Raw genomic sequence first — 22,700 nt, forward strand, 5'->3', positions numbered from 1 at the left:
TCTTGCCTGTCTTCTCTTCTAGACTGTGAGCTTTCTTGGGCAAGGTCTATACTGTCATTTCCAGTGTCTACTTTAAATTGGTGCCTGATAAATGTTTGCTGAATGAATGATTAGCCTAATAATTCAGGCGAAAGGAAATGTGAGTTCTTAAACGATTTGGATAATTATGATTCAGGAGATATGCTACATTAAAAGTAAAACAGAGAGACATCGATTTGACCAATTTAGTAAAACAAAATTACTCATCAAAATGTAATAAACATGAAATAACATAGATAACCCCTTTTACATTTTGTCAAAGACACATCCATAAGTTAGGATTGTAAAGATTGACGGTTTAATTTTCTGAATTTAGTGACTAATGAAATTTTCTTCATTTTACTTTGAGCTCTGTAGAAAAATCCTTGGACAAGCTTTTGTCTTTTCTGCAGAATTGTTTTGTTATGTAAACGATGTGAGTGATTTCTGCCAAATCCACCTTCTTCTCCCTCCCAAATGCTGTATAGTTTGGTCATTCATTCAACAAACATTATCCTTTTATTGTGTTGCTAACAAAACTATTAGAAGAAAAAATTTAAGTGTATTTTGGAATGTTTTCTGTCATGGTTTTACATTTTTTTCTCTTCTTTTTACCTTCTAGTTTTTTCAGAGAAGACTGGGATGCCTTTCAGGTTGAAGGAGCCAGTGAAAGTAGAAGGGCTTCCATTCTGTGAGAACTGTTGTCAGTATGGCAATGTAGATGAGTGTCTTTCTGGAGGAAACTATTGCAGCCAGAATTGTACTCGGCATATCAAAGACAAGTAGGTTTTTGCTCTGTTCCATCTATAGAGTGTGTTTTGGAGTCCAAGGTCATGGTGTTTGGGAATGCAGAGGCTCTCTGACTTCTGACACCCTTTCATGCCCCTTCACTTTTCAGAGACATTTCCTGTAGAAACCCATGGACCTTGATCTCATTACTGGACCTAGTGACTTCAGTTATGTCTGATGGGAGTTTTATTGCTTATGTTTTATCTACAGTACAACTTCTGCCTCTTTCTTTAACCTTTTGTTTACATTAATTTGATTGTTTCTCAGCTCAAAGTATTTTAAAGTTCTCTGGGCTACATACACATTTTGATGGTACTGATGTTTACGGAAACACAGTTTTATTTTGGGGGTTCTTAGGGAACCCAGCCAAAACTCTACAACTGGACTGAAGATGGCCATAGTGAGTAATGTAATGAGTTATGTTACTGCTGATCTCAGGGAAGACTGAGAAATACAAGACAGGGGACATCTGCTGTGCCTGACAGTGGTCTGTGACTTTTTCACTTGGGACTGTGTGACAGAATTCAGCTGATTACCAAGAAGATGTATTTCTTGCATATAATTGTATGCTGCAGATAAATGACTTGACATTTATATTTTAGTGGCGTTTCCCATGTATTTTAATTAGTACAGCCTTGTGAATTGTCTGTTTTGTCGGCCAACTGATATTTTACAAAGTTGCACTTGGCCTTTTTCATTTGGACTTATCATTCTTAATAATTGATAAATCTTTGCTTTAAAGTTGCCCTGAAGACTAAAATATCTTTGAATAAGTGATTTATTAGTATGGATGGCAGATGTGAAAGACACATAATTTTAAACTTGTTAGAATCTATTTCACATATAGTGCTGGTCCCCTTTTGATAGTAATATAGAAGCTAATTTCCACTTTCTAACCTTGACAGTGTCACAGTACATCATAATGGTTCACAGTGTTCCTTATCAATGATGTTCTCATGCCTACACATTTCCCCTGGTGGTAAAAGATTCTTCCTTTGAAGGATGATGTCTTCAAAAGAATTTGCAGTGATGTTCACCATGTAGATGTTTGATAGGCATTGTTTCCTGTCACTGTTTTGGGTTTATAAACACAGCAGAGATCAGAAGGAGGAAAGGGACATCGGAGAAGACAATGAAGAAGAGGACCCTAAGTGCAGTCGGAAGAAAAAACCGAAACCATCTCTGAAAGCCGACGCCAGGGACGATGGAGAGGAGAGAGAAGATGGAATGGTTAGCATCGTGCGTGGGCCTGACCTCTGGGGACGCGGGGTGCCGTGTACGCGGGTGGCACCGGGCCGAAGGAACTAGCTCTGCCGCCAGTGCTGCCCTCAGAGGCTGCTCCGGCTACTCGCTGTGTCACCATCTGAAGGTTGCCTACCCACCCTCTCTTTGTTGCTGTCCACATCTCAAAATGGGAATAGTAAATAATAGTACCCCTCTCTCAGGGTGAAGAAGTAGGAATTCCTGGGATTTCTTGCTAGAGCGAAAGAGGCAACAGCAGACCTTCAGTTTTGCCAGTGAACCTTCGGTTTCTCTCAGTAGCAAACTCTCAGTTCCATTTTGGTAAATTGCAGGAAGATCTCATAAAAAACTTGCGTGAGTAGGTAGAAAATGGCAGATCAGTGTCGGGTATATTTGGGGAGAGCTAATTTTAAAATACAAGCATTAAAACATAAATATCTTATCCTCAAAGTATCTATTAATGGTTCTTAGGAAAAGAGAACTTTGAGGTCTTGAGACATTTCCCTTAAGACCAATACTGACCAACTTTTTATTTGCTGGTCACGGTGCAAGGAGCTGAGAATGCAGGGATGAACATGACAGCAGCGAGACGGTCTCTGCTCTCAGGAACATTGCATTCTTACTAAGGGAACGTGGTAAACAGGAGACGCGTCAGCCTGTGATAAGTGCTATGCTGAGAATTACAGTAGGGCTTTAGGATTGGCTGGCTGTTTTAAGATGGGTTGTCAGGGAGGCCTCCCAGAGAAAGTGGCATGAACAGCGTGATCGGAATAATAAAGAGTTAGTTCTGTAAAGTTAGGAGTGAGGAGCCCTCCCGTCGATGGAACGGCCAAGGTAAATTTCCTAAACTAACGTGTAGCATGTTTTGTTTGAGGAGATTGAAAAAGGCACTACAGTTGAGAGCGGAGTAAGAGGAAGATGAAGAGGTCCAGGCCATGTAGGGCTTTACAGTAAACCAGAGGAATGGGTTTTTATTCTATTCTGAGAGTGGTGGGAAACCATTGCAAAGTTAAAGGCAAGGGAATACTTTGATAGAATTCGTGTTTTAAAATGATCACTCTAGCTTTGACAGGCGAGAGCAAAAGTGGAACCAGGGAAACCAGTTAGGATTTTATTGTAGTAGAGTCGGTAAGAGGGCTATGTGAGATAGGACAGTGGATCTGGGATCCGTTAGAGATAGGGTCATTGGTGCGTAAGGGAAAGAGAAGAATCAGGGATAACTCTTACACTTTTGTCTTAAACCATTGATTGGATAATGATACCACTTATTGAGGATGGGAAGGCAAGGCTGGAGTACAGAATCTAGAGTCACTTGGGCATTGTGAGTTTGAGATGCTTGTTGGGCATCCAAGTGGAGATCCAGGTAGGCAGGTGGATGCATGAGCATGGAGTCAGGGAAAAGGTAAGGGCTGGAGTACAGACTAGGGGTATCTGGCAGACAAATGATCTTTACAAGCTAGGGAGAGGGATTAGATAAGAGAAAAGAAGGTGACCAGGCTGGGAGAGACACTAGCAAAGGGACTGAGAAGAGGGGCCAGTGAGGTGTAAGGAAAATTAGAACAGAGTGTTCCAGGAGCTAAGAGAAGAAAGTGTTTCAAGGAGGCGGGAGCAGGATCCCTTCTGTTCCACAGTAATTCTTGGAAATGCTCTTATTTTGTAATGACCTTAGGCCAAAAGCAACATAGTTCTCAAATGACATGTATATTCTTACTTTCCTTAAAACTTGGGAAGTGAAATTGAAGAAAAGTACAAAAAAAAAATTAATGCTTTCTGACAGCTCTCTAACTTTGTGTTGGTGCCTGTTTCACAAACTTTTCCTTTCTTACTGTAGGAGAACAAACAGGATGGAAGAATCCTGAGGGGCTCGCAGCGAGCCCGAAGAAAAAGACGTGGTGATCCAGCTGTACTGAAGCAGGGTGAGTCAGTGAGAGAGAGGTAACGTGTAACTTTATGCAGCTGAAAATATTTCGTGCGGGTAGACATTTTAGCCTTAGTTGTAATGCACACTAGGGCAGTTAAGGTATTGCTTTGGGGTTGTTTTTTTAAATGAAATTTTGTCAATAAAGATTATGGTTTTGAAGAAGTAGATAAGGGAAAAGATGGAAGTTAGTAACTTTCAAGTAGTGTCTGGGCAAAAATGAGAACATCTTACTTTATTTGCACATCAAATAGTTTTCATCTACTTCTGCACTTTTACTAAAGCCTATGTTCTTGTCATTTTCTAAGACTGAAAGTTTCTAATGTTGTCTCTCAAACTACAGCCTCCTGATGTGGTACCTTTCTTTCCCCTGTTGTTCCTCTGACAACACTTTATTCTCAAGGGAATCCAGGCGGCAGCCCTTCCCTTTCATACCCTAGTGGATGAACTCGCCACCTTATTCAGCATGGACCTCTTGTCATTTTCCTAGAGGCCGCAGTGTCCTCTGCTAGGCTTTATCCCCTTGACCTGTGACGTATTCCTGGCCCGTCCTTCGTGTTAGGTCACTGCACCCTGCATAGTTCCACTCCTGACAGCCCAGTCATGTTGTCCCTGCAAGTCAGCGTCATGAACCCAGTGCCCCTGTGCTGGGATTGGGTGCACGCGGTCCATGCTTGCTCACCCTTGAAGTCTTCCAAAGGAGTGCGACGCGTTTCCACCTGCTTTAGACACACAGCCTAACTTACACCTGGGGGAGATGATTTCTAGTTTATGTCACTGAGATTAAAGGGAGTAAATTATCAGTTACTCAATACTTTGCCTCAAAAATCTCATCCGTCTTTCTCTCCCTTCCCCTTTGCTTCTGTTCTCAGGGCCCTGTCTCCTCTGGGACCTTGCTCCTTCAGTCATTTCTTTTCACCCCTTAGGTATTCAGACTCCTTTCCTCTTCATGAGTGCCCCCTTAGCTGGTTCAGATCTCATCCCCAAAACACCTTTTCCCAAACTTTGTTATGTATCAAGCTATTGCATTCTTCCTTTTATTTCCATTATTTGTCAAATTAATCCAAAATGAAGTTGATTTTAGCTGGTACCATATCTTTATCACTTCTGTATTCTTTTGCTGCTCAAAATCTGGCCTTCGCTGAATTGATTTTCTTCCCTTTCACCCAAATTGGTAGCCGTTCCCTAACCACTCAGTGTACTGGCCATTTCTAGTTTCACCTACTCGATGTCTTAGGAAGCTTTCGAGCATCCTGACCCTAGGAGCACTTGCTTCCTGTGGCTTCCACGGTACTGTTCCAGCTTGGTTTCCTGCTCTGTCTTCTTCATTTACTCTGAGTTCTTCTGCGTCTTTCTTCTACCCTCATAACTGTGGATATTATACCATAGTTCACTGCTTAGCTCTCATTTCCTTGGAAGAGGAGCCAAGAGAAGAGACCGAGAAACACCAGCTGTGGTGGTAAGAGAAGAGCCAGGCCTAGTGGTATTTAGGGAAATGAGAGTTCACAATGTACTCTCTCTGTGATTTTTTTTTAGATTTGGAGATTCTATCATTTTAATCTCACTTGCCTTTCAGGTTTGCCTCCTAAAGGCAAGAAGGCTTGGTGCTGGGCATCCTACCTGGAAGAGGAGAAGGCTGTGGCAGTGCCAGCGAAGCTTTTCAGGGAGGTATGACCCTTCTGGAGAGCGCTGTCTCTGCGGGCAGAGCAGCGTACTGAGCTGGAGTCAGTGTTGCTGTGTCCACTGTCTGTTCAGGACCTGTGACTTGGGATGATTTCTCAAGTGTATTGTTTTCATGTGTGTATTTATGTGGAGGGGACCTGCAGGGACAGCCAGCATGAATACAGGACACCTTCCTCCCATGCTGTGTGCATGGGCTCCTTACTCTTTCAGCATTTACCAGCTTTCACTCAACTGTAAGAGATATTTCTCCTACTATTAAAAACTAGTAAAGAAAAATTGGCATGAAATTTCATGTCGACATCATGGCTTTGGGAGAATAGAAATGAGTTACTGAAGTTTACATAATATCACAACAAAAATCTAAAAATGAGTTACTGTATTTTATTAACTATAATAAAATTTTTTTTATCATAAGTAATTTAAAATCAGGTAAGGGTATAGACACCTAGTGTAGCTCTAGCTTGGAGCTGCTATCCCTGGGCTAAAATGTGTCAGCAAACTTTTCCTGTAAAGGGCCAGAGAGTGAGCATTTTAGGCTCTGTGGGGCATCTGGTCTCGGGTGCAACAGCTCAGCTCTGTTGGGATGAAAGCAGCCATGAACAATATATAGATGAATGAACGTGGCTGTATTCGAGTGAAACTTTAATTACAGATGGTGGGCTGGATTTGACCCATAGACTATAGTTTGCTGACTCCTGGCTTAAATTATTTAATATTTAATCATGGTATGTAATAAGTCTGCCATCGATACTTTTTATTTATGTAGGAACATAGGGAGTTTTTAAAAAGTGTTGACTAGTAAGTATTAGGACGAGTACATCTACACTGGCATATTTAATTTAAACATAATAGTAATTACATATGAACTTGTCCTATATAATAATTTTCTGTAACTTTGGCCCTTTGAAGAATAGCCTTTTTACATTTTTTAAAAGAAGTTTTATGTATAGATACACTATATATATGCATATATATATATGTATATATATATATCTCTCCAAATCCTCTCCCCCCTCTTAAACCATATGATTACATATGTCAGTCATGCTGTTTTTTGGACTTTGCTTTTTTGTTAACTTAGTTTGGAAATTATTCTATCTCAGTTCATTATTTCCTTTATCATTCTTTTATATTAATGGATAAAATTCCATCTTGTGGCTGTGCCATAATTTAAGATGCTCCCTATTGATTGACATGTGACATATATTGACATATCTATGACACATATATATATGGCATATATATGTCAACCAATAAAGAGTAGCTTTAATAATTATAGATCAGACATAAAGTGGAATACTATATGTACATGTGGAACGTAGATACACAGATCTTTTGCCATGTAAATGTTTTAGTGAATAATCTTGTACACCTGTCATTTTGCACATGTGTGGTTATCTCTTTTGGATAATTTTTTAGAATTAGAATTGGTAAGCCAAAAGAAGTGTTCTTTTTTTATAGGTATCATGAGATGGCTAGAGGCTGTACCAATCTATATCCCTACTAGTGATGTATGTGTGCATCTGTTTCCCTAGAGTCTTGCCAACAGTGTTATCGAACTCTTTGATCTTTACCAACCTGATAGGGGAAATATGTTTTTGTGTAATTTTACTTTGTATGACTCTTATGGGTGAGGTTGAACATCTTTTCAAACATGTAAGACATTTAAATTTTCTTTTTTGTGACCCCTTTATAGTTTTTGTCCATTTGCCATTGGATCATTAAGTGATCCTTTTCTTTTGAGTTTCTAAGAGTTATTTATGTATTTGGTTAAATAGTCTTTATTTAAGAATAGCAATTATTCATATTTTTAATTAGACCTTCAGGATAAAATACTAAAACTGATGTCATTTTTCATCGTAGTATCAATCCTTTCCATATAACAAAAATGGGTTTAAAGTTGGCATGAAATTAGAAGGCGTGGACCCTGAGCATCAGTCCGTGTACTGCGTCCTCACTGTGGCTGAGGTAAGCTTTGCGTTGTCTTTATTTTTAAGATAAAATGGTGACTGTGGGGTTTAATAATGGGAAAAGATGCCACTTGTTGAGTGCTTACTTCATGCCAGGTGTGGTGCTTAGTGTTTTGTGTACATTACATCATTTAATCTTTACAAGAACCCTATGCAGGTCAGGTTTTTCCATTCTTATCCTATAGATGAAAGAGCTGAGGCTCAGAGGGGTTAAGTGATGTATCCAAGGCCACACAGCTTCTAAGTGGTAGAACCAGGATTTGACTCCAGGGTCATCTGACTCCATAGTCTTTGCCATACTCTGTTCTTTAATATAAGGAAGAGATCAACAGATATTTATATTTCTTTAGTATTTTGAGGTATCTCTGTGAAATTTTTCAGGAAAAAATATCCAAATCAATTATATGTATCTTGGTTTAATATATTACTGAGAACAGTTCTTAGAATTGAATATTTTTTCTCCATGCTAGCTTCTTCCTTGCTCCCCTCCCTTGAGCCAGGGATGTGTATCTTTTAAAAAATGTTCCCGAAAGAGTGAAATGATCTTGTGGATTAGTTTTATTTAGTAATCTTTCACTTAGTGAATCTGTTAGAGCTTTGGCATCTCTAGAACATAGTAACATCTGACAGCTGGGTAATGACAGTCGTTGTAAGTAATATACAGTTACACAGAGTGTACCATGAGGCAGTGCTCCCCATATATATTTTTAAGGTGTGTGTGTTTCAGCTCTTGGTTTTGAAGGAGATTTATTTTAGTTTGTCTAGTTTTTTTATTATAGCAGTAGCATTCACTTAATTGTGAAAACCTCAACTAGTATGAGTTTTGGGACTGTTCATCACCCTGGCTCTGGGCTCTCGTCTCAAGCTTCTTGTTTAGGCTTCTGCATGGCAGGTGCTCCTGGAGTGGTTGGAGGTATGGTGGGTGTGGTTGCACTTGAATGAATCTGCTCTCCCAGTGGGAAGATTGAGAGGCTGAACTTCCCTTTGAGAGCCCAGCGCAGAGCATGAGCCAACGGAGACCCCATACACCCATGTGACCTTTTAACTCAGAACTTCCCCACGTGGGGCCCTTTAGGTAGATGTATGGCCTCACCTTTCAGCATGCATTATATAAGCTTATTTCTTACTGGCATTCCAGGGAGCCTGTCTCATCTAAGTATGAATTGTGTAGGCTTTTCTTGCTTTCTCCCATCCCAGCAGCTGGTGGCGAGGAGGATCTGTTGACTTCTCTGTGTGCGCACCAGCCTTGGTCTGGCTGGGTGCCACCGTGTGTGGAACTTTATAAAGGACAAGCCAGCATGCAGACAGCGTGCAGCGGGGCATCTGCCCCAGGACTCTGCAGTAGCTGTGTGCCCTGCACTGGACTGGTTGCTTCCATGCCGGCTCCCCACAGTGACACGCTGGTATAATACAGTGAATGAGAGAGGATGTGTATGTGGGGGAAATGTATTTTTCATCCCGTATCCATGTGCTCCTGATGTAACTGGGGATGATGCTGGAACACTGCAGCTCAGTCTTTCCCATATACGTAATAGCCTTTCCTTTGGATTTTGTCTTTTGTTCGCTTGTGTCTGCTGCGGTTAATGAGAGGGTACTTTGATTAGCAGAAGCTGTATCATCCTAGATGTCCACGTACACAAGTATTCTGGGTGTCTTTCTTTTGTTGTTTAGTCAGCCAGCCTTCACCTATTTCAGGTTTGTGGGTACCGGGTAAAGCTGCACTTCGATGGGTATCCCGACTGCTATGACTTCTGGGTGAACGCAGACTCCCTGGACATCCACCCAGCTGGGTGGTGTGAGAAGACGGGCCATAAGCTCCATCCCCCCAGAGGTATTGTCACTTATGTCCCGTATTTTAAATTCTATAGCAGATTCCTTCTTTACGTGTTGATTTGGAATATTTAAGAATTCAGGCTTTATAATCCAGATAGGCCCAGATTCAAGCTTATTGTCCATGAAGAAAAATACATTTATTAAATGAAAAAAGAAAGTAGAATTCTATTTAAGAGAAAAAACTATGCCCATGTACTTATTTGCGTGTAACATAACATTTGCATGATACTTAATTTTGACTACAAATTTTAGCTACAGATTTCTATTTTATAAATATATACTTGAAAAACTGATTTGAAGGATTACCTCTGACCTGTTTACAACACTAAGTATATTTACTGATATTTCAGTATATAGAAAATCTCAAGAAGTCATGCCTTGAATTTATAGATGTTAGTATTTAGGAGTTTGGAAAGGACAGTATAACACTAAAAATTGGTTTAGACAGTGGTTGAACTAATAGGAATTACTTTTTTATTATTGAGTTCTTTACATTAGAGTCTACCAATGATTTTGCCTGTTTCATGTTTACATAAAGATCCGAGAGTAACAGATACCATCTTTTCAGTCCCTCTCTGTATTTAATAATATCTTATTTCCTTCCTTTTCGGCTATAACATTCAGTATTGTTAACATGATATCAAAGATCCGGGTTACTAGTTTGATATTTTTGGCCTGTCTCAGGGTTACTGTTTTTTAATGGACTGGCCATCCTTTGGTTTTAAGTGAAAAATTAATGGCAGAATGGTATTTTTAAATGGCTGAAGGATTAAAGAAAAACATTAAAAAAATGAGGGCAAAAAAGAAAATCTGTAAGCCTTTTATAAATTTGCCTCTTATGTATGGTGAATTTTTAGCTGTTCTTTTCATGCTGTCTTTTGGGTTTTAATGGAAGTAGAAGAGAGCACATGAGCAGATAAAATGCTAGGTTTCCTTTTTTTAAGGAAAGGTTGGCTTTATCAGCATTAAACATGAAATTGTGAAAATTAAGGCCAGGACATTTACATTATTGTAACTTACCAACATGCTTACTTCATTAATCTTGAAATTTCAAGCCTGTGGTAATAGGCCAAAAAGAGTTTCTCTGTTTTATTACTGTTTTGCAGCTTCCCATTTGTTCTTATAAGTTACTCTCCCAAAATAGAATAGGTGAGAGAAAAATAAATAATTTTACTACTTCAGATCAGTAGACTACTGCTAAGGAGTTCTACCTAAATACTGATAGAAATGACCAGGTAATAAAAGGAAGCACAACTCAGTATAATACATACTTGTTTCCTTACACCTTTTCTTTATATCCATTACCGTTTACTCAGAATTGAAAAAATAATATAAATTGTTGTAAATAAACACAACCTGTGTATAACAATTCATAGTTATGAATTATGATTTAAATTTTGTCTATTTAAAAAAATCACTGATCTCCTGAGTTTAGCATGTTTGAGTTATAGATAAAAGTGGGACTAAAAAAGTAAGTGTGAGATGTTTTTGTGTTTTGCTTAAGTCTGTTTATATGTGCTTATCCTAGGATATAAAGAAGAAGACTTTAATTGGCAGACTTACCTGAAAACATGCAAAGCTCAGGCTGCTCCCAAGTCATTATTCGAGAATCAGAATATAGTAAGTACATCCAAAATACTTTTTCTTTCAAACAAAAAAAAGGTGGCTGTTGAATGTTTCATAGGATAAATTACAAGTGATAACAAGAAACTAACAAATTTTTTTGCTTTGGTAAATAGAGTACTCTTACCTTAGTTAAACTTCAGAATTAGCTTAAAATCTTCTTGTGTAAACATCTGTTTGATAGCCATGTCATGGTTGTCTTTTTTTATCGAATGGTAGGAGGCAACATAGTACAAAATGCAGGTGTAATTTACAGTTAAGGTGCATAAAAATTAAATTGATGGGGCATTTTATTGTTATTGTCATTGTCTAGGAGTGCTGTTCAAATGGGATTGAAATAGTGAGATGAATGGAGCCCTGTTTTGATTTGCATGCTAGAAACAATGATTTACCTTCACTCCAGCTCCTAGCTCTATATTCAGTATAACAGAAGCACAAACTGGATGTGTGTGTATTTTCTCCTTTACCTATGTTACTATTTCCCATTACCTTTGGCACCTCTGAGAAGGCCTGGTACCTTAAATTCTTCTTCCTGGCCCAAGTTCTGATCAAATTGGATAGAACAGAGAGCAAGCAGATAGAAAACCAAAATATTGTCTTTGTAACCAATAAAGGCTCAGTTGCATGGCCTGTATCTGCTATCAAATGAGTTTCTTGATTCTGAGCCCTAGAATTAAAGAGATTTACTGGCCCTTCGTGCCCCACTACCCAAATCCATTAGTACTGGACAGGGGCATACATACCCTCCCACAAGGACAGACCTGGCCACAAGAGGAGCATAGTGGAAACCATGCGCCCTGTGGTCCAGCTTACATTTAAGAGTATGACCTGTTCCTTCTTCCAGATTCATCAGTCAGGTAACAGTGAGTGAGAATGTGGGCAGAGACAGTAATGTTTCAATAACATTCCCTGCAAATGAAAATAAATATAAGGATTAGAGAAAAACGTTCTCCCCAAGTCCAAATACCCTCCATTTGGGAAATGATTTTAACCAGTTGTTTTCAGCATCAGCCTAATGGCTAAAGATTCTCTCATCAAATTGAACATAAACCAGGTCAAGTTAGAGAGCTGAGGAGGGGCACCTACGTGTGCATGTGTGTGTGCATGTGTGTGTGTAGGTAGCTAATAGAGATAAAATGAGCCAGGTTAATATATTAAAGTATCTTAATTGAGAGGATAGCTCCTTGCTGGGATGTAAATACTGCATTGTTGGTAGGTATTCTCTGTCAAAACAAGGCCAGTTAGGTGGAAAACTCTGGCCTGCTCTCACTGCTCCAAGTTTCCTAACCCCTGTCTGGCTCTCTGATGAAGACTTCAGTCAGGGATTTCCTTAACTGACCTGAATTATCTTCTTAAGTTCTGTGCTTTGCTAGTACATAACTGAGTCTTAGGCCGTGTGATTCGTATTTAAGAAGCAATTAATTTTCGTAATTCTAGATTTCTCTACCTTAGAATGCTCAAATATTTATGGTCAGAACTTTGATAATTTCAGGACTTAAAAGGATCTGAAGGTATCTTTGTAGCATTAGTGACTGCTTCTTCAATTCAGACAGGACTTAATTCTAACATTTTCAGGTACACGCCTATCCACATTTTTGTAATGATAGCCGTATAATTACAGGAAAAAGGGAGACAGCATCTATTTTGCTTAAAGTAATTAGAATAGTATCCATATTCTTCAGTTTGGATGGAAGGATTTTTTGTTTTTTAGAAGAGCAGAAGCATTGTGACTAGCATAGCTAATACTCAACTACACTTCTCTGAGATGAGGATATTTTTCCTCACAAAAGATTATAAGGAATGTTTGCATCTTACTGCACCTCAAGCACTAAATTTTACTGAATTTTTTATTATCTTAGTTCCATGTCCCAGATGGCTGATAATCTGTATTACAAACTATTTTGAATGGCCGTATAGATTAACAGCCAGTTCATTTATGAAGATGACCTACTTTCAGTACTCTTTTGAGAGATCTTTTCAGAAGTGGGAGTGAATTTGTACTGACTCATACACATTTTTAACTTGATTAAGTGCATGTTTTGTGTGAAATAACTTTCATTGTTAACTCAATAATCAAGGAAGAAAAAACAGAAAGGGAACTTGTCTGGTGAATAAAACTTGCCTACCTAGTACAGTCGACTAAGGTACCAAAATACACGTTAATACTAATTAAACTCTATGAGGCTGTGGGTATTTTAGTTTTGAGTTCCACATAGTTAATTGGTACAGTTAATTGGGTGTAGCGACGGCATTTTTCTTATTACCGCCTGTTGGAAAGCAGCCCTCCTGGAAAACTGGTACATGATTCTTAAATTATGTGAATATAGCTGATGGATGCCAGGCCTTCAAGCAGAGGTACAGAGGGGGTGCGGGTCTAGCTGGTGAGTGTGTGCTTATCTCTAATTAAATCTGTATGTTTCATAGACAGTGATTCCATCAGGCTTTCGAGTTGGAATGAAGCTTGAAGCTGTAGACAAAAAGAACCCTGCATTTATCTGTGTTGCTACGGTAACAGATATGGTGGACAATCGTTTCCTGGTACATTTTGACAACTGGGATGAGAGCTATGACTATTGGTGAGACATTTTTCCATTGCTTCTATGTGCTTTTTCTAATTATCCAAGTAAACCATGGTTTAAATGGTTTAAAAACAATTATAATGCAAAGCTTACAACAGAAAATGTAAATGCTGCCCCCCTATTTTCTACTTCAGGTTTTTAATTCTTATCTCTTTTCTATGGCATCTATTTCTAAATAACATTCTTTAGTTCTGGTTTGTGGATTGTCTTTCTGTTGATTTCCTGCTGTGGAAGTGCAGTTCACACCCCATTTACCTGTTTCTCATATTTTTATGCCTAGTAGCTAATTTAACCACTTAGAAAACTGCATACAAATATATTAATTGAGGAATATAGTGGGGTTTTTTTTGTTTGTTTTTTAATTTATCTTCATTGTTGAAAGTATTACAAGTGTCCCATTTTTTCCCCCCAATTGACCCCCTCCACCTCGCTCCCACCCCCTCCCCAGGCCTTCACCCCGTTATTGACTGTGTCCATGAGTTATGCATATAATTTCTTTGGTTAATCTCTTCCCACCCTCCACCCCCCTTTCCTCTTTCCTCTGAAATATGATCATCTGTTGCCTGCATCAATGTCTCTGGATCTATTTAGTTCGTCAGATTCTTTTGTTCATTAGCTTCTTAACGAAGACCCTTCAACTTTTCCTGTAGTGCTGGTCTGGTGGTGATGAACTCTTTTAGCCTTTTATCTGTGAAGCTCTTTATCTGACCTTCAGTTCTAAATGATAGCTTTGCTGGGTAGAGCAATCTTGGTTGTAGTTCCCTGTTTTTCATCACTTTGAATATTACTTGCCACTCCCTTCTGGCCTGCAAAGTTTCTGTTGAGAAATCAGCCTACAGTCGTATGGGTGCTCCCTTGTAGGTAACTAACTGCTTTTCTCTTGCTGCTTTTAAGATTCTTTGTCTTTAACCTTTGGCATTTTAATTATGATGTATCTTGCTGTGGGCCTCTTTGGGTTCTTCTTGTTTGGGACCCTCTGTGCTTCCTGGACTTGTAAGTCTGTTTTCCCGGTAGGGGAAGTTTTCTGTAATTATTGTTTCAAATAGGTTTTCAATTTCTTGGTCTCTTTCTTCACCTTCTGGCACCCCTTCTGGGCCTCTTGAAGTTGTCCCAGAGACTCCTTATACTATCTTCATATTTCAGGATTCTTTTTTCTTTTTGCTCTTCTGGTTGGGTGTTTTTTTGTTTCATGTTCCAAATTGCTGATTTGATTCTCAGCGTCCTCTACTCTGTTGTTGATACCCTGTAAATTATTCTTCATTTCAATTCGTGTAGCCTTCATTTCAAATTGCTACTTTATTATGTCATCGATTTTCTCAGTTATTTTCATAATACTCTTACTAATATGGTTGAGCACCCTTATAAACAAAATTCTGAACTCTGTATCTGTTAGCTTGCTTGGATCTATTTTACTTAGTTCCTCTTCTAGAGATTTCTTCTGTTCTTTCCTTTGTGACATGTTTCTTTGCCTCCACACTTTGGCTGGCTTTGAGGTGTTTGTTTCTATGTATTAGGTAGAGCTGCTATGTCTCCTGGAGTTTGTAGAATGGCAGGAATATGGTTTTTAATCCTTGTGTTTGGATATACTACATAAAGTAGTAGGAGCAACATATTATAAAATTGTATAATTATAAGGTAATTATAATAAGGCCATTATATTTTGATTAAGTAATTGAAATAATGATTTTCCATATGTAGTTCATATTCATCGAGCACTTCAATTCAGTTTCCTGATGAAAGGCATTTCTGAAGTGTTTAGTTCCTTCTAGAGAAAATTGCCATAAGAATGTTACAAAAAAGTGACAGATCTCTTTATAAAATGACTAATGTTATCCTATCAAATGAATATTAATTTATATAAATGTTACTAAATTCCAGGGAAGCTTGTTTTCTCACCTTCTTTGTGTACATATATTTAAATATTCAGTAAACACATCAATAATTTGCTTTACTCCTCAGATTGGATTCTTAGACACTCATCAGCTTATCAGCTTTACTTGCATTATTTTAAAAAAGAAACATTGAAAATCGTTTTGTTATTTGATTTTTAAAATCCTTTTGATTATGTTACTCATCCTTTTTACAGAATTTTTTAAGTGTAGATAAGTAATTCTATGATTACATTGAAGAGTTAAGTACTTTTGGACATTTTGGTTTGTTTTTCCCCAGCTTTTTTCTGCAAAGCATGTTTTCTTATAGGATACCTTTTTATTCAGTTTGCAATAAAAACAATTGTTGAAATATAGACCGTTTCAAACATATACTAAAGTAGAGTAATAGAGGGACCCTCCTGCAGCCATTACCCACCACCACCAATTAACAATTTATATCCACTCATGTCTTCTCTGTATTCGTACTCCTCAAGTCCCAACTTCAGATAGCAAATTCCAGATATCATAGCATTTCATCTGTGAATATTTCAGTATGTACTCAAGCTAGGGATGCTTTCTTTCTAAATAGATAATGTTACAAATGCTCTAATGTTACTAACATATTTAAACATTCTCCCCAATTGTCTTGGGTTTTTCTTTTCGTTTTTTTTAGCTTGCTGGTTTTAGGTCCAAGTGGGGTGCCCACTTTGGTGTGCCTCTCGATCTCAATGTGTAGATTTGTTCCTCTCTCTCTTTCTTCTCCTTGTAACTGTTCCTGAAGAAGTCAGGTGGTTTTCTTGTTCAGTCTCCCACAGTCTGAGTCTGCTGATTGAACCCTCGTTACCTTGCTTTACCATGTTCTTCTGTTTTTTGTATTCCCTGTAAATGAGCAGTTTTGTTTCATTTAACATTATCCGAACCTATCTTGAGTGAGAAATACTGTCAGTCTGTCCCTTCTGGGTCAAACATGTCTCTCCCCACCTGTGAAGTTGCTTATTTGACATAAAATGTACTTCCTTTAAAAACATACTTCTGGAAAATAGTGCTGAGGGAGTCTAGAAGAATTTGTCACAGTCACTTTTCTTTTATGCCAGTTGCCTAGCCCTAGAGAGTAGGAAGCATCCTGAGTTCTTTTTCAGAAAGAGCAGAGAAAAAAGTGATCTCTTTTAGCTCTGATTTTGTACTTTTATGAGCACAAAATAATGATTTTTAGGGTGGTATGTACTTTGAGGATTTACTTATACCTCTAACTATTGACACGAAATTATATTTTGTTAATTGTCAGAAAAAGAATGCAGTGTGTTCTCTTCATCAATATCCAAGTAACGCACATTGAAAATTGCTTAAGTGCACTGGAATTTCTCCAGCCTTATTAAATATTATGTTCTTTGATCTTTGAATTTCGGAATGTTTTTTTCTGCATAAGTTACTTACTTAGGTATGTAATTGAGGTTACAGATTGCATTGCCTTTCCCAATTTAAAATTGTTTAGAAATGAGATTTTTTTTTTCCTTTGAATTGGATAGTGATTCTCTCTCTTTACCTTAGCGGAAATTTAAACACACCCATACATACACATTTGTGGTACACATTTAGCTGCAGTAAAACATTTCTTCCTTCCTAAGAGGAACACAATGTAGGATTTAAATTTATGTAAGATTGAAATAGCGTTCTATAAAAGGAAAATAGTATATGTTAGAATAAAAACTGGTTACCTCTGACTTTCCTCTGTACTTTTATTACTGGTCGTTGGTAGCTGTTTAATTCTATCCCAGTAATTGGACTTAGGGATCATCCTCAATATCACATAATATTGAACTAGAAAGGACTTTAAAGATGTGGGAAGGGAAGCCATCCCAGTGAGGGGGCTGGGGTCCTCCCAGGGCAGTGGGCAGCCTCTCTCCCTCCTCTTCTTCCGGCTGCCTGAGGGCTGGCTCCTCACAGAGCACGCAATGAGGAGTCACTCACTCTGCTCCCCCAGACACTGGGAAGGAATGTAACTTTTAAGAAATGTCCTATTCATGTGACCTTGTGTTTTGGGAACCAGAAAGGCATGAAAATAGGACTTAGCTGACTGTTGAAAGACCTAGGCAAGTGAGGTTGCAGCTTCAGTCATCTTTGAATTTCAGTCTGATGTTCCTCTGAGTCAGGGCGGAAAATCAGCAAATGGATCTATGAAAAAGAGGGGCACTGAGTTAATGAATTAGAGCATACATGGGGCTGGGGCCTTGTACTGAGTGTATGTAAGTGTACTGTGAATGTTTTTGATTTTTAGAGTTGGAGCTCTTTTTTTTATTTAATCATTTATAAATTGAGAGTAATAGTAATTTTCCGTGTGTCCTCAAAGTAATGTTGAAAAGTTTGCGGTGTGTTGTCAGTATCTTAGAGCAATGTCAAAGGTAACAGGTTTGTTATCTGTTGGATTTGGGAAGCACCCTTTGGTGATGGTGATGAGTTATAGAGATGAAAGGAACCTGGGTAGCTCTGAGGGGCTCTGGATCTGGGGAGGGAGAGGAGCACAGCACCACTGTCTGGGCCGCAGGGTAGATGGTGGTTAGTGCTTAATTGTTAGAACAAATTGCTTGCTGTCTGTAGTGGCATAGGGAAGGAAGGACCAACAGACTCAAGGGAGAGTTCTTCTGGAAGGCTTCTTGGAGGACATGGGATGTGTGTTAGACCTTGAAGGATAACGTTGGCCTGGAATTTTCCTGGCCTCGGAAAGCTTGTGTTTAAGCCCAGGGTGGGGGTGGCAGAGCAAACAAGGGTGTGTTTGAGGAATGAATGGCAGCCAATCTATTCGGTTAAGTGACTTAACTCTTTCAAGCTTTAGTTGCCTCCTTTGTAAAAAGGATTAATGATAATACTTATCTTATACGGTCACATGAAGATTGGGATAAGCTTTAGAAGCAGTAACCGATTTACAGAAGGTTAAAGAGATGACTCTAAGGTACATCCAGCAGCTGAAGTTTGGCCTTGAAGGTGAAAGTGGATTATTGCTTGAGAGGTGTCAGCCCCCGAGGAGGGTTTCCTGCACAGAGTCTGAGCCTGGTTACAGGCCACACTGTGGAGGGAAAGGGGGGAGATATCCTAGACTGTGGACAATTGGGGACATCAGGTCCCATTGGAGGGGCTAACCTTGGGAAGGAATAAACTCTCTCCCCTCCCAGCCTGGAGAAAATGAAGAAATGAAAGGAAAACTGACACTAGAGTAATGGGATGGTGTCTCCTTTATCTTTTCCAAGTAGTCACTGTTTGTGAAAATCAGGTTTTAACTTGAAGGAAATTCATAATACTGAAAGTGGCTACTATAGGGAATGAGACTGGAAATGAGTTAAGGAGAACTAGATGAGTCAGCCTGATGAGGTTCAGAGTTTGGTAGTAAAACAGTGATGGGGCCCCTGAAGAGTTAGCACATGGTGGAAGCCAGAAAAGTATGGTACTAGAAAATAAAGGACAGAGTCCCATGCTCTGGATTTAGGGAGTGGGAGAGGCCAAGTGTCCTGTATTTCTTCAAGAAGCTAAACCATTATTACTTGAAATGAAGACTGATGTTTTCCTTATGTAAGTGTCTTGAAACGTTTTTTTGGTCTCTCTGCCTAGATCGGTGCAGCCCAGTGCTTGTGTGAATTCGTTTTATTTAGCTTTTGGCTGTGCCCGGTAAAACCAGGATCTTTTTCTTTTCAACCTAAGAGCTTGGTGAAATCACTTAACTACTTTCAGTCTGCATAAAATGAGGATTTTAATGTCTATTCACTTTATCCTTATAGTATAAACGTGGATTTTTCATGAATTATTACTTCCATTATTATCTACCAACCTAGGTCTAATGGGATCTTAGCAGCCTTCATTCATGATTAATTTGTACTTACTTGTGAAATGGACTTAAAACAATTTTTTTTGAAGTGAATTTCTTTGATGATGTACTTAAAAACCCAAAAGAAAGAAAGAGGTATAGCGATAGAAGATTTGTCAGACTTTTTACCATTAGCTGTTCTTCATTATATTTCTTCCTGGTTACATTTCTGCCTTTGAACACTAGATGGGACTAAGATGACTTGTGTTACAATAGTAGCAGAAAGGATTTCATAGCATTCCAACTTCTGAATGAAGTCTTGTCTGCTTATGGAGAGAGTATAAGTAAACTAGATACAAACAGGGCTGTTTTGATTTTCTCTATTGATATGCCTGCCCTGTTTATTTGAAATGGGGACTTTGATCAATATTTACATAATATTAAAACCTTATTATATAAGGAAGAGTCCAGTAGTACAGGAATGTATGGTCAAAATATGCCACAGTATTTTCCTTAATTGCAATTTGTAGAGAATTCCAATAATAATCAAAAGAATTAGTACCATCTAATGTTCTTACTTTAATCATCATGATCCTAGCAGATAATTATAAAAAGTACATGATAATTATTTGGGGGGCGGGAATTAAACACATGTTACATACATGTTTGTTTTGTTTCATTTTAAATGAGCCCTATATGAATGAACAGCTGTCCCTAAAATAAAGATGTCCCTAAAATAAAGGCAGTGTGTCATTACCAATCATAACCAAATTATTGTCTAGAAAAAGAATAGTATAGCCGGAAATAGAGCTCCATAGCTTCAATTATACAATTTATAACAGAATACATCTTAAGGAATTGTGTATTAAAATATCTTTTATGAATATATGTATTGTAGGAAATGTATCAATTGCTGTATGAACTTGATGTTGACCTGATAGTGCTTGTTTGCCTTTTACATTTCTAAAGTGACATACATATGTACATGTAATCCTGATGTATAGATTAAGAAAAATAATTGTGTGCCCTGGCTGGGTGGTTCAGTTGGTTGGAGTGTTGTCTTGTACACCAAAAGGTTTTGGATTCAGTTCCCAGTCAGGGCATATACCTAGGTTTCAGGTTCAACCCCCTGTTGGGGCACCTACGGAGACAACAGACCGATGTTTCTCTCGCACATTGATGTTTCTCTCTCTCTTTCCTCTCTCTAAAAATCAATAAACATGTCCTCTGATGAGTATAAAAAAGAAAAATAATAGTGTGGGGGTGGGTGGGTAGGAGATAAGTGAATAAAGGAAGAAACCTGTAAATTTAAAGGTATTTTCTACTAAAATAATTTTGAGAAAAATCAGCATTAAATTGGGGTTACGTAAACGCACCTTGTGTTACTCTTCACAGTTGTTCCCTTAGAAAGATTGATTTGGAATGTGGTGACTATATGTTAATGTCATTCACTTAACACTTTTCTTAGTTCTTTGTTTTTACTACTTGTAAGACTTTTTATTCACCAAGAACTCCAACCACTGTTACCTTCCTGGCTTTCTGTCTTCTAGTTTCCCATCTAGAGGACTGTGTTGAGATTTCCTGATCTTTCAGGATGGACTGTGCAGATCTGGTTTATAAAGCAAGACTGGACTCCTTGGCATCCGTTAGATCATCATTTCCTAAATTGTGTTCTGCAGAACATTAGTGGTCTATATGATGTTAACAGGTTGCTGACCAAAGTGGCATTTTGTAGTGAAATATCTTTAGGAAATGCTAGGTTAAACCATTTGAAGCTGGTTTGTTTATAGTATAATGTCACAGTCTAATGTGCTAATGTGTTCTGTAAATCTCTAAGAAGGAGATGTATTTTCATGAAATATTTTGACTTTGATTTTTTTTTTTGCACACTTGATTATGCCTATTAGCTTTGAGAATACAAATGGGAAATGTTCTTCCAACTTTTTAAAAAAGATACTAATTGTGACACGCCTCTAGATACCTATATATTTTGTAACACTATTATAACTACTCCCTTGAATATTGATTTTGTTTGCCTGGCAAAATCCCAGCTCTGGTTGCATCCAGCTTTCCTCCTGGTGTATGTCTCTACCTGAGCAGTTGACTATAGCTGGAGACACACACACACTTACGCACACACACACACACACAATGCTGATTGGTGTGACTTCACCTTCATGACCACTAATCTCAAGTGGGCCCTTAGTTCTGTCCCAGAATCTTGCTATAGATCCTTGTCTAGCCTTCCAGAAAACTTAATTTCACTCCACTTTCGCCCTCAGATTTCTCACACCCCCTTTCCTGTTCTCTCTCTCAGTCAATCACTGAGAAAAAAGGCACAGAAGAGGTGTCCGCATGCTTCCAACACCTCGTCTGCGGGGTACCTTCCTGATCTCTGCCTGTAGACAGACCTCTGTAACGGGGTGATGCACCTGCTCTCGCGCACAGGATTCCCTTCCCTCTTTCTGAGTCAGTTCTTTCTTCTGCATCCATTGGCCATCCCTCTCTATTGAATTATTTCTACCAGTATCAAGCAGAGCAGGGATTTTTGTTTTTATAGCTGTTGGAGTCCTCGCACCTAGAATGGTGCCCTGATCATGGTGGTGGCTCAGCATATGTTTCTTGAATAAATGAAGTCATATTTCCCATCCTTTAAAAAAACAGTTTATTTTGAAGTCATTCTAAACTTAAATTTGTAAAACAGTACAATTTCCACATGCCTTGCCCAGCTTCCCTTAAATATTTTCCAACTTAAAAACAACAAAAACACCTTCCCTTTTGCTATTTGTCTCATATCTCTGCTTCCTTTAAGAACAGAACTCCTTAAACATTATTTTCTAAACTAGCTTCTCCATCTTTTCATCTTCCTCTTTTTCTTAAACCCAATCTAGTCAAGCTTTTCCCCTTTCCTACCCCCAACTCCAACAAAACAGCTCTTTATCAAAGATGCTGCTAATGACCTTTACATTGGTAAATGCAAGGATCAGTTCTTGGTATTAATGTAGTGGGTGAGTGAAAGATCCTTTGGTGTAGCTTTTTTTTTTTTTTCCAAATAAGATCAATTTTAATAAGGTGTTCACTATCTCTAATTAATGTTTTTCTACTTTTACTAGTATTTGACAATTTGTCCTGAAGATCATAATTTTTAAATTTATATAATCTACAGGTGTGAAGCATCCAGTCCACACATCCATCCTGTTGGCTGGTGTAAAGAACATAGAAGAGCCCTTATCACTCCTCCAGGTTTGTGTTTATTGTATGTCTAGTATTATTCACATATATCAGAAGTCAGCAAACGTTTTCTGTAAAGGGCTAGATAGTAAATGTTTTTGACTTTGTAGGCCATACAGTCTCTCTCACAACTCCAATTCATATTCAACA

General features: G+C 38.4%; 1 protein-coding gene across 8 annotated transcripts in view; it reads left to right on the forward strand.

Annotated features, from left to right (window-relative positions):
- Window positions 1–22,700, forward strand: part of L3MBTL3 (L3MBTL histone methyl-lysine binding protein 3) — an 85,457-nt gene that overhangs the window by 32,407 nt on the left and 30,350 nt on the right. For 5 of the 8 annotated variants that reach the window (XM_081141343.1, XM_081141348.1, XM_081141345.1 and 2 more), the window contains 9 exons: window positions 641–800; window positions 1,902–2,037; window positions 3,881–3,965; window positions 5,544–5,635; window positions 7,514–7,618; window positions 9,316–9,451; window positions 10,982–11,073; window positions 13,501–13,652; window positions 22,486–22,562. In XM_081141343.1, the coding sequence (XP_080997469.1) occupies window positions 641–800; window positions 1,902–2,037; window positions 3,881–3,965; window positions 5,544–5,635; window positions 7,514–7,618; window positions 9,316–9,451; window positions 10,982–11,073; window positions 13,501–13,652; window positions 22,486–22,562 (1,035 nt within the window). The remainder of the gene's footprint in view (window positions 1–640; window positions 801–1,901; window positions 2,038–3,880; window positions 3,966–5,543; window positions 5,636–7,513; window positions 7,619–9,315; window positions 9,452–10,981; window positions 11,074–13,500; window positions 13,653–22,485; window positions 22,563–22,700) is intronic. The other 3 variants (XM_081141347.1, XM_081141349.1, XM_081141350.1) reach the window with 2 other exon arrangements.

Source organism: Miniopterus schreibersii (genome assembly GCF_964146895.1).
Source record: "Miniopterus schreibersii genome assembly, chromosome: 6".
Classification (NCBI taxonomy): domain Eukaryota; kingdom Metazoa; phylum Chordata; class Mammalia; order Chiroptera; family Miniopteridae; genus Miniopterus; species Miniopterus schreibersii.